Source organism: Salvelinus alpinus, chromosome 7, assembly GCF_045679555.1.
Source record: "Salvelinus alpinus chromosome 7, SLU_Salpinus.1, whole genome shotgun sequence".
NCBI lineage: Eukaryota > Metazoa > Chordata > Actinopteri > Salmoniformes > Salmonidae > Salvelinus > Salvelinus alpinus.
The window spans coordinates 60,975,992-60,988,465 of NC_092092.1; the positions used below are offsets into that span (position 1 = coordinate 60,975,992).

The 12,474-nt window shown below is 46.2% G+C and overlaps 1 protein-coding gene and 1 long non-coding RNA gene across 2 annotated transcripts; both read left to right on the plus strand.

The window, feature by feature from the left end:
- Positions 1 to 7,541: 7,541 nt before the first annotated feature.
- LOC139581398 (histamine H2 receptor-like) lies at positions 7,542 to 8,671 on the plus strand. The gene has a single exon (XM_071411116.1). The coding sequence runs from the start codon at positions 7,553 to 7,555 to the stop codon at positions 8,639 to 8,641; it is 1,089 nt and encodes a 362-aa protein (XP_071267217.1). The 5' UTR covers positions 7,542 to 7,552; the 3' UTR covers positions 8,642 to 8,671.
- Positions 8,672 to 8,747: 76 nt separating this feature from the next.
- LOC139581399 (uncharacterized) lies at positions 8,748 to 11,488 on the plus strand. The gene is made up of 2 exons (XR_011676214.1): positions 8,748 to 9,079; positions 9,156 to 11,488. It is a non-coding gene; the product is annotated as an uncharacterized lncRNA (long non-coding RNA).
- Positions 11,489 to 12,474: the final 986 nt, after the last annotated feature.

Sequence of the window (12,474 nt, forward strand, 5' to 3'; positions counted from 1 at the left end):
AGGCGAACTGATCCCCATAATGTGTTTATTATATGTCATATAATATGGATGATAGAGAAGGAAATTGAGAAAAAAAAGTGGGAGAGACAAGAGAGATAAGCTGAAGAGTCTCTGTATACACATTTGTGACCACATGCACATTCACTCTCTTGGGTGTTGTTGTGTAAACACTAGTTAAAGTGTCCTGCTCCTGTGTGGCAGCTGTGTGTTGTGTTAGCATTAGCGTTAGCATTAGCCATTAGTGTTAGCATTAGCCATGAGCGTTAGCATTAGCCATTAGCGTTAGCATTATCCATTAGCGTTAGCATTAGCCATTAGCACAGTGTTCAGAAGGTTTCCTCCATTAGAGCTAAGGTGTGTCGGGCCAACAGTGACGTGACGAGGGCACGCTGTCAGGAGCCTGCTCTGGGGGTGTGTGTGTGTGTGTGTGTGTGTGTGTGTGTGTGTGTGTGTGTGTGTGTGTGTGTGTGTGTGTGTGTGTGTGTGTGTGTGTGTGTGTGTGTGTGTGTGTGTGTGTGTGTGTGTGTGTGTGTGTGTGTGTGTGTGTGTGTGTGTGTGTGTGTGTGTGTGTGTGTGTGTGTGTGTGTGTGTGTGTGTGTGTGTGTGTGTGTGTGTGTGTATTTGTGTGTGTGTATGGCTGTCTGTATTTCTTCATCCCTGCACGCCTGTCTGTCTGTCAACAAATCTTCCTATCTGCCTGTCTGTCTGAAGAGTCTAACTGTCTGTCTACCTGTCTGTCTGCCTGAAGTGTCTGTCTGCCTCTGGTTTCCATGGCCCATCTCCCAAGGCCGTCATGGCAGTACATGGTACCAGTCAAAAGTCTAGACACACCTACTCATTCCAGGGTTCTTCTTTATTTTTACTATCTTCTACATTGTAGAATAATAGTGAAGACATCAAACCTATGAAATAACACATATGGAATCATGTAGTAACCAAGAAAGTGTTAAACAAATCAAAATATATTTTACATTTGAGATTCTTCAAAGTAGCTTCCCCTTGCCTTGATGATGCATTCCAGGTGACTACCTAGTAAAAATAAATAAATAAAAACCCTTGAATGAGTAGGTCTGTCCAAACTAGGCTGCATAATAATTTACTCTGTCGTCACAGAAAATGATCACAGTTGCATGCCATTCATTTTCTAATAAAAGCTGAGTACTGGGGTATTGTCCAGACAAAGATTTTTAGTGTAGCAATATTAAGTTGTATGAAATTAAATCAGATGTAAAAAATAGGCTATGCAAAAATGTGGGCACCCTTGTCATTCTGTTGATTTGAATACCTGTAACTACTTAGCACTGAATAATTGGAACACACAATTGGTTTGGTGAGCTCATTAAGCCTTGAACTTCATAGACAAGTGCATCCAATCATGAGAAAGGGTATTTAAAGGTGGCCAATTGCAAGTTGTTGTTCTCTTTGACTCTCCTCTGAAGAGTGGCAACATGGGGGCCTCAAAACAACTCTCAAATGACCTGAAAACAAAGATTGTTCAACATTATTATGGTTTTGAGGAAGGCTACAAAAAGCTATCGCAGAGATTTAAGCTGTCAGTGTCCACTGTGAGGAACATAGTGAGGAAATGGAAGACCACAGGCACAGTTCTTGTTAAGGCCTGAAGTGGCAGGCCAAGTAAAATATCGGAGAGGCAAAGGCGAAGGATGATGAGAACGGTCAAAAACAGCCCACAGACCACCTCCAAAGACCTACAACATCATCTTGCTGCAGATGGTGTCACTGTGCATCGTTCAACAATTCAGCGCACTTTGCACAAGGAGAAGCTGTATGGGAGAGTGATGCGGAAGAAGCCTTTTCTGCACACACGCCACAAACAGAGTCGCTTGAGGTATGCAAACGCACATTTGGACAAGCCAGCTTCATTTTGGAATAAGGTGCTGTGGATGAAACAAAGATTGAGTTATTTGGTCATAACAAGGGACGTTATGCATGGCGGCAAAAGAACACAGCGTTCCAAGAAAAACACTTGCTACCCACAGTCAAATTTGGTGGGGGTTCCATCATGCTGTGGGGCTGTGTGGCCAGTGCCGGTACTGGGAATCTTGTTAAAGTTGAGGGTCGCATGGATTCCACTCAATATCAGCAGATTCTTGGGAATAATGTTGAAGAATCAGTCACAAAGTTGAAGTTACGCCGGCGCTGGATATTTCAACAAGACAACGACCCAAAACACTGCTCAAAATCTACCCGGGCATTTATGCAGAGGAACAAGTACAATGTTCTGGGCATCCCAGTCCCCAGACCTGAATATCATTGAGAATCTGTGGGATGATTTGAAGCGGGCTGTGCATGCACGGCAACCATCAAACCTAACTGAACTGGAGATGTTTTGTAAGGAGGAATGGTCCAAAATACCTTCATCCAGAATCCAGACACTCATTAGAGGCTATGGGAAGCGTCTAGAGGCTGTTATTTTAGCAAAAGGAGGCTCTACTAAATATTGATGTGATTTTTCTATTGGGGTGCCCAAATCTATGCACCTGTCTTATTTTGTTTTGGGGTGCCCAAACTTTTTCATACGACTGTATATACATGTTTGTTCTTTTGATGTGTAGAGGGGCATTCAAGTTACTCCTGAAGTGTTTGGTCGTCCATATTTGCAGAATTTGGAAGGAAAACAATCTCTCTAACTTGTCTATCAATATAAGAATGTGACCGTATGTCTCAGTTTGAAAACCCTTTAAGCCCAAACACATACAAAACCCACTCTAGATCTGGATCAGAATGTTTCTTTATCAATTTCTTTACTTCTACATCTACAAATTTGAGTATCATGTAGTAGCCTAAACCTATCGCTGTTACATTGAACTGGTTGAATATTAACGGCAGTCATCCAATATGCTGTGATAGAAATAAGGCCATTCTCATGAAAGAAAAATGGTCCACCCTCATCTTAAACGGCACCGAACGCCACTGGTTAAGACACAGCTGTTTGATGAGACTAACAAAAATGTGTAATTGGTATTCAAGCATCTCCCCAATCATACTGTCTAGGCACTGCATGAAATAGTCTCATCCGTCATTCCAGGTCCAGTTCTAGAGAAAAATCCACAGCTTAAACTGCTTGGCTGGACTCCAACTTGCTATGCTACAACAGCTTCCTTTAGTGTGACGGTTACATTTTTCCCTTTTGTGATTAATTGTTCACTTTCCTTTGCTACTGATGAAAATCCTTCCAGTCCTTTCACCTCTGACCTCTCAACACCCATCCAGTCCTTTCACCTCTCAAAACCCATCCAGTCCTTTCACCTCTGACCTCTCAAAACCCATCCAGTCCTTTCACCTCTCAAAACCCATCCAGTCATTTCACCTCTGACCTCTCAAAACCCATCCAGTCCTTTCACCTCTCAAAACCCATCCAGTCCTTTCACCTCTCAAAACCCATCCAGTCCTTTCACCTCTCAAAACCCATCCAGTCCTTTCACCTCTGATCTCTCAAAACCCATCCAGTCCTTTCACCTCTGACCTCTCAAAACCCATCCAGTCCTTTCACCTCTGACCTCTCAAAACCCATCCAGTCCTTTCACCTCTCAAAACCCATCCAGTCCTTTCACCTCTCAAAACCCATCCAGTCCTTTCACCTCTCAAAACCCATCCAGTCCTTTCACCTCTGACCTCTCTTACTACTACAGGTGAGAATAACCATCTAGTTCAGTTTACATTAATGCAACTATTGTGTGTCCGACAGTCCGTTTCACGTTCTACATTGTATTGCATACATTGTATTCATATCTTAGGCAATCATATCGTATGCCTTCTCTCTCAAATTCCAACACACACCCATCAAATACTGAAGTCAAATGAATGCAGAAAAACACAAAGAGAAACGTGAACACCATAGTTCCTCAAATACACAAACAGACACACACACCCCTCTGTGACCTGTCTGTGGGAAGGCAGTCTGGAGTAGGGGTATGTCAGGCCAGCACTACACATTGGAGGATGCCCAGATATGGACATAAACTATGGGAAGGAAGCTTTGCCAAGAGTCCGACAGAGTATGGGAGCCTGTGTGTGTGTGTGTGTGTGTGTGTGTGTGTGTGTGTGTGTGTGTGTGTGTGTGTGTGTGTGTGTGTGTGTGTGTGTGTGTGTGTGTGTGTGTGTGTGTGTGTGTGTGTGTGTGTGTGTGTACGTGTGTATGTACGTGTGTGTGTGTGTGTGTGTGTGTGTGTGTGTGTGTGTGTGTGTGTGTGTGTGTGTGTGTGTGTGTGTGTGTGTGTGTGTGTGTGTGTGTGTGTGTGTGTGTGTGTGTGTGTGTGTGTGTGTGCGTGTGTGTTTGTGTGTGTGTTCGGGAAGAGCGACGATGACACGGTCTATAGGGACCTGCCAGGACAACGACCTCTCCTTCAATGTCAGTAAGACCAAGGAGCTGATCGGGGACTACGGGAAACAGCCCAATCCGTGGCTGCAGAGGAACGGGTCAAGAGCTTCAAGTTCCTGTGTCCAAATCACTAAGGACTTAAAATGGTCCACACACATACAAACAGTTGTGAAGAAGCATGGGCATGGGCCCTCAAATCTTCAGAAAGTTCTACATCTGCACCATTGAGAGCATCCTAACTGGTTGCATCACTGCCTGCTATGGCAACTGCTCGGCCTTCGATCGCATGGCGCTACAGAGGGTAGTGCGTACGGCCAAGTACATCACTGGGGCTGAGCTCACAGCCATCCAGGACCTCTACACCAGGCGGTGTCAGAGGAATGCCCTAAAGAATTAGAAAGACTTCAGCCAACCAAGTTACAGACTGCTATCTCTGCTACTGCACAGCAAGCGGTACCAGAGCAATAAGGCTCCTTATGTCATGTCTGCTCCTGCTCCTCCCCTCCGGCGTACGATATCGCCAGAGTACTAACCACTGGTCCTGGGATTCATCATTACATGCACCTGTGAATCATTATGATTCACTCCTGGACTCCACTACCTTCATCATTTCCTCCCCTTTATATGTCACTTTCCCAGGTTCACTCACCAGTTGGTATTGTTCTTGTGTATCGGGGTACTGCCTTATGTTAGTGTCGTGTTCTTGGTTTTGTTGTTTTATTAAAACGTTGCATCTGCTTCCGACTCACCGCCCAATCATTACACCTTAACAGCTTCTACCCCCAAGACATAAGACAGTTCATCAAATGGCTACCCGGACTAATTACCCGGACTAATTACCCAGACTAATTGCATTGACCCCCTTATTTTATTCTTATTTATTTGTATTTTTTTAACTGAGTCCATTGCACAGGCTCGGTGTACACTCACTAGACTCTAACCACACACTCACACATGGACACATTCCTTCACACTCTTCACATACACTGCTGCTATTCTGTGTTTATTATCTATCATAGTCACTTTACCCCTACCTACATGTACATATTACCTTGACTTACCCGTAACCCTGCACATTGACTCAGTACCAGTACCCATTGTACATAGCCTCGTTATTGTTATTTTATTGTGTTACTATTTTTCCTTTCGTTTATTTAGCACATTTTTCTTACTTACTTTTTAAAACTCTGCACTGTTGGTTAAGGGCTCGTATGTAAGCATTTCACGGTAAGATCTACACCTGTATTCGGGAAATGTGAGAAATAAAATATGATTTTGATTTGATTTGAACACATGTTGAATTGACGTCTGTGCCCAGTGGGCAACATTTGCTTCGATTTGCTAGTGGAAGTAACTGCACTTGTAAGTAGCATGGTAAAGTGTCTCCTTGCAGTATACAGGCCATGGTACTTCGTTTTTTGGCTCTGTCTAACTTTCTGTTGCTCTGTGTGTTTAGATGAATTTTTGAGTGATATGGAAGATTAGTGTGGACCAGCCACCAACAGAGGGAGCTGTTCTACAGCCCATCATCAAACACTGACTGGACCAGCCATCAACCTCCTCATCGCTCCATCAATCAGAGGATCTGTAATGATGAACTGACCCCTCCATCCAGACCTCTCCATCCATACCTCTCCATCCAGACCTCCATCCAGACTTCTCCATCCAGACCTCTCCATCCATACCTCTCCATCCAGACCTCCATCCAGACCTCTCCATCCAGACCTCTCCATCCAGACCTCTCCATCCAGACCTCTCCATCCAGCCCTCCATCCAGACCTCCATCCAGACCTCCATCCAGACCTCCATCCAGACCTCTCCATCCAGACCTCTCCATCCAGACAACATATACACTCCAATAGATGTGAAATATGCCCAAACATACTCAGGAAAATAGCTCAAACACACAGATAAATGTCCATCTACGCACATTGGTATGGATATAGACGCACCCAGATAAGTATTACCTGAAGGAGACTGAACTGAGTTGTTGTTGTAGGGCAAGGGTTGGGGTTGAGACTGGGTGTAAGTGAGGGGTTAGGGTTGGGACTGGGTGTAAGTGAGGGGTTAGGGTTGGGACTGGGTGTAAGTGAGGGGTTAGGGTTGGGACTGGGTGTAAGTGAGGGGTTAGGGTTGGGACTGGGTCTGGGTGTAAGTGAGGGGTTAGGGTTGGGACTGGGACTGGGTGTAAGTGAGGGGTTAGGGTTGGGACTGGGTGTAGGGCAGGGGTTGGGACTGGGTGTAAGTGAGGGGTTGGGGCTGGGACTGGGTGTAGGGAAGGGGTTGGGGTTGGGACTGGGTGTAAGTGAGGGGTTGGGGTTGGGGTTGGGACTGGGTGTAGGGCAGAGGTTGGGGTTGAGACTGGGTGTAGGGCAGGGGTTAGGGTTGAGACTGGGTGTAGGGCAGGGGTTAGGGTTGGGACTGGGTGTAAGTGAGGGGTTAGGGTTGGGACTGGGTGTAAGTGAGGGGTTAGGGTTGGGATTGGGTGTAAGTGAGGGGTTAGGGTTGGGACTGGGTCTGGGTGTAAGTGAGGGGTTAGGGTTGGGACTGGGACTGGGTGTAAGTGAGGGGTTAGGGTTGGGACTGGGTGTAGGGCAGGGGTTGGGACTGGGTGTAAGTGAGGGGTTGGGGCTGGGACTGGGTGTAGGGAAGGGGTTGGGGTTGGGACTGGGTGTAAGTGAGGGGTTGGGGTTGGGGTTGGGACTGGGTGTAGGGCAGAGGTTGGGGTTGAGACTGGGTGTAGGGCAGGGGTTAGGGTTGAGACTGGGTGTAGGGCAGGGGTTAGGGTTGAGACTGGGTGTAGGGCAGGGGTTAGGGTTGAGACTGGGTGTAGGGCAGGGGTTAGGGTTGAGACTGGGTGTAGGGCAGGGGTTAGGGTTGAGACTGGGTGTAGGCAGGGGTTAGGGTAGGGACTGGGACTGGGTGTAGGGCAGGGGTTAGGGTTGAGACTGGGTGTAGGGCAGGGCAGGGGTTAGGGTTGAGACTGGGTGTAGGGCAGGGGTTAGGGTTGAGACTGGGTGTAGGGCAGGGGTCAGGGTTGAGACTGGGTGTAGGGCAGGGGTTAGGGTTGAGACTGGGTGTAGGGCAGGGGTTAGGGTTGAGACTGGGTGTAGGGCAAGAGTTAGGGTTGAGACTGGGTGTAGGGCAGGGGTTAGGGTAGGGACTGGGTGTAGGGCAGGGGTTAGGGTAGGGACTGGGACTTCAGTAAGGATGCTGTCTGTGGTGATACAAGGTGTGACCCTGTCCCTGCTCATTCTGCTGACGGTGTTTGGTAATGTCCTGGTATGTCTGGCCGTCTGCGCCACACGACGTCTCCGCTGCCTCACCAACTGTTTCATCGTCTCCCTGGCCATCACTGACCTGCTGCTTGGCATGCTGGTCCTGCCCTTCTCCGCCCTCCTCCAGTTCAGCGATTGGCCGCTGGGGCCGACCCTCTGCAATATCTACATCTCATTGGATGTTATGTTATGCACTGCCTCCATCCTCACCCTATTGGCCATCAGCGTGGACCGCTACCTGGCCGTGACCGCACCCCTTAGATACTCGTCGCTGGTGTTGCCGAGGGGGGTAGCCATAACGATGGCTTCGGTGTGGGCGGTGTCACTGGGGGTGTCGTTCCTACCGATCCACCTGGGCTGGAACACTGTGGACGGCAGTGTGCAGAACCGCGGGCCGGGGGAGGAGAGGGAGTGTAAGTTTGAGCTGAACCCGTCGTACGTTGCGGTGGACGCCTCCTTAACCTTTTACCTTCCCCTGCTGATCATGTGCTGGAACTACCTCCGCATCCTCCGCATCGCCCGGGCCCAGGCCAGACGCATCATCCATGCACAACCCAACCTCAACAACAACAGCCCCTCGTCAGCCCCTCGTCAACTCACCTCAGTAACAGTGATGGCTCTACGGGAACACAAAGCCACAGTGACTCTAGCAGCAGTGATCGGAGCGTTCATGGTGTGCTGGTTCCCCTACTTCACCCTGTTTACTATCATGGGTCTGAGGATGCAGGACTACCCAGCAGCCTACCCTGTGGTGCTGTGGCTGGGATACATCAACTCAGCTCTGAACCCTTTGCTCTACGCTGCCCTCAACAGAGACTTTAGGTCCGCCTACGCCCGCCTGCTGCGCTGTGGTTACTATGGATACGGCAGGGGGAGGGGCGGGCCAGCGTCGCCCCACAATACAACCATGACGGGTAAAAGGAACAAGGGGAAAGACAACACACATGGTGACGGAACATACACTCATAACAACTCCAAAATATTGTATTTTCTCGTGTCTAGCGAGTTAGGTCAATGGTGAGCCTGTGTGCACAGAATAGCCAACTCTGGTCTTCTGGTCTTGTATCCCTCTCAGGTGCGGGGGGGGGTAGGTGGGGGGAGGTGTCGCTCTGCTGTGTGAACACACCTCTTCCTGTAGGGCGGGGCCAGGTGAGACCGGTGTGATGATGATGGTACAGGAAGTCAGAGGAACAACCATACCTTCCACTCAGCACAGCACAGGGGCATCTAGTGAGCAAAAACAAGTACAGATAAAAATAAATCACCTGTCTAATTATCTGTAGCCTACTATAAAACTGTTGATAGCCTGTGTCATTCTATATCCTGTGTGTCTGATCGCGCTGACCCTGTGTCTATCTGTGAGGAGGATTCAGTGTCCTACCAGTCCTGAAAGCTGAGCCCAGGACCAGCCAACTTAACTCAGACACCCAGCCCAGGGGATCAATCAAATCACAGACAGGTAAGACATCTAAAAACGATTCATGAGTTTATAACAGGTTCATAACAGTGATCCACTTCTCTATGTTCTCCCCCAGGACACTGGGAGTCGTCTACAATATCACGGACAATCTGCAACAAGGAATACCGGGGACCTTTAACCGCAGAACTAGAATGAGACTATTTCTATCACTTCAACCAATAAGCAGTGACTGGGGAAGCCCACATGTCAATTTGTTCTGGGACAGACAGACAGACAGACAGACAGACAGACAGACAGACAGACAGACAGACAGACAGACAGACAGACAGACAGACAGACAGACAGACAGACAGACAGACAGACAGACAGACAGACAGACAGACAGACAGACAGACAGACAGACAGACAGACAGACAGACAGACAGACAGACAGACAGACAGACAGACAGACAAACTAAAACTCTCGTCCCAGACTGGTGGTGAAATCTAAGCTCTGGTGTTATTCACCTGAACCTGACTGTGATCTTCCAATGAAGCAGATAGTTATGCCCTCTAGTGATGGAATATAGTACTACAACCTGACAAGGGGACTAGACTCAGGAATTATCTATTAAAACAATCAGTGTTCTGAGAGAAAATGATTTCAAATATGTGAGAGTGTTTCATCTGTATGAGGAACTGTTTAACTGTGCAGCTATATGGGTCATCTACTAGGTATTTTGAATTTGAGTACACAGTATGTACATGCAGCCTACTGGACTAAAACATGCCCCAGAACGTCTTGGGATCTGATATTTGTCACGACTAACCACAGTGCCATCGAAGTTTTTGTAAGGTTGTGAAGGTAGGCCACCTATGACCAGGGATGGTACTGAACGCTGGTGGTGGAGTGGTAGAATAAATAGCATTTACCAGTAGTCATGGATCCGAAAATATCATGCCATTTCTTTTCTCCAGGAGCTCTCTCATGGTAGCCGTGGGAACGTTGGCCAGGGACAGTGGTTGCAAATTAGCCGGCTGGCTAAAACCGGCACTTTTACTGAAACGTTGATTAATGTGCCTGTCCCTGTAAAAAAAATATATATATCAAATTCAAACAAAAATTATGAAAAGGTAAAGTCAAGTTCTTGAAAAACATACATAACTTGGTTTTCAGGATAAAAGGGACTAAGTCCAGGTTTATGTAGATTCTGAAGAAATGTGGCATTGTGCCAATCTGCACACTTCAACTGCCAATAAACAAGCAGCAAAGAGCTGGCACTTCTTCTCCTCTGGTATAATTGCAGTCACACAAATGTAATGCGCCTTCCGCCACCTACTGGAGAAAAATTACGCTGCATCCGTCACAGTCCAAATCACATCCCTACACAGGTTTAGAGGCCTGACAGGGCGGTACTTTCATCGACAGGATTCCATGTATTTCCTCTGCTGTCAAATCCCTGAGTCCCCACATAACACAAAAATCCCCAAAGAAATCTGTCAGCTTGGACGCATCTCAATCTACCACATCAGCAGATGTCACACTTCTGTATCTGTGGTGAAAGGTGACAGAGCTAGAGAGCGCTGTTTGTCAGACCATGAGACATCCCGAACATCGATCTTCTCACAAAATCGTCTGCAGCATCCAAACAGTTTGTCCTCACAAGACTTGTCTGAAGGTCCCCGGTACCAGTTGAAAAAATTAAAGGAAGTATATATGGAGACTGTTTAGTGCCAAATATTAAAAAACATTTCCTGGTCTTTCTTGTATCTCTCAGATACAGGACAGACACTTCAGAACAAACTTCCTTTCAATTTTTTGGTGGGGGGGACTATCTGTTGTTCCATGTAGTGAATCTGTTATTCAATGTGTTTGTAATAGCAGAAAGGCCAAATAATTTTTTTAAATGAATAATATATGTATTTTTAATACTTCAAGGGGTTTTAAAATTCTAAATCAAAAAGCTAAATGATCCTTGGTATGACCTTAAAACAATTCCATATAGCTTAGTAGAACCACTCCATCCACTATACAGGTCAGTCGGTATACACCGACCTCTCCATCTACTTCTTCAGTTATATCCTTTACACTCACTTCTAGCGCCACCCCAGAGACAACCCCGTTGATAGACGCCCTGCTTCGAAGATCCACACAGCACACATTCCAATCCGATATCTTTATGAGGAGCAAAGCACCCTCCCTCTGCTCCTCAGAATAAGCCCACTTCTTGTTTTTATCACTGATGCAACCTCATCCAACACATCTAGGATTTTCACAGAGACATCAAACGGATCCCCCAGGTATCTCCTTCCTATGGAACGCCGTTTGGGTCTTTACTTTTAAAATAAGCTTGTTGACCAATCAGGACCTGAATAGGACTGCACGTCACGTAATAATATAACACGTTCATCATTTTTTTACGTAGTTATTACACATTGATTACATTATCACTCGTATTTCATATGTCACAGCGATTCCCCGATACGTATGCTATGATGCTGGTAAAGTTTTGTCTCGCGCACCTGTCGCTGTCGCACGAGCGCAGACACACATCCCCAAGCTCTGGAAAAATGCTGGTCATAAACAAAGCGAGCTAGCTGATGGATGCAAACAATGTTCTTCCCCAAAAACATAGCAAAACGACATAATCTGTTTCAGTACCTATAGTTAGCTAGCTAACTATATAGCTAGGTGTCATCATCTAAAATACCCCCTAATTTATAAGACAGTTCTTATTTGATTAATGGTGGTCGGACCCACTTCTGTGAAAGTAGCCACAATAAGGATTAGCCACAATAGTGTAATTTGTGGTTCGCCTTCAAAATAAAAGTCTCCAATTGAAAGTGATGTAAATGAATACATATCGCGGAATTATGTCACAATGGAATATATCATGCTAAACGAGGTTGGCATGTTGGAATGTGTAGACATGAAATGGAGTATGAGTGTGCTATAATATAATTATGTTATTTGACGTGTCAAATTAAAAGCTTATTTGACGCATCAAATAGTGTTATTTGACGTGTATATTTTTTGACACGCAAAGACCCAAATGGCGTTCCATACCTTCGGTCCAAAACCCTCACTCTAAAAGAAGAGTCAGAACTTTTATTTACTGGACTTCTTGTTTCTCTTCCTGTTCTCTATCCATTCCTTCCCACTCTCCTCTCCACACGATGCACCATCAGTTTCAAACAGAACATCCGCTTCCGCCATCTATCCTTCCCCGACCCTCTCCCAAACCAAAGAGTCCTTAAGGAATGTAGGCCTAAAATTAACAGGTAGCTAGTAGGCTAGTGTTAACCTCACAGCTCGGCCTACAGAGACAGATATAAGGTTAAGATAATTGTCCATAGGCAAAGAGTGGCTGTTTGAAGAATCTCAAATAAAAAATATATTTTGATTTGTTTAACACTTTTTTGGTTACTACATGATTCCATATGTGTTATTTCAT

What these genes read in the sequence shown, in the direction of transcription:
- LOC139581398 (XM_071411116.1), top strand. Translation starts at nt 7,553, where the DNA reads ATGCTGTCTGTGGTGATACAAGGTGTGACCCTGTCCCTGCTCATTCTG.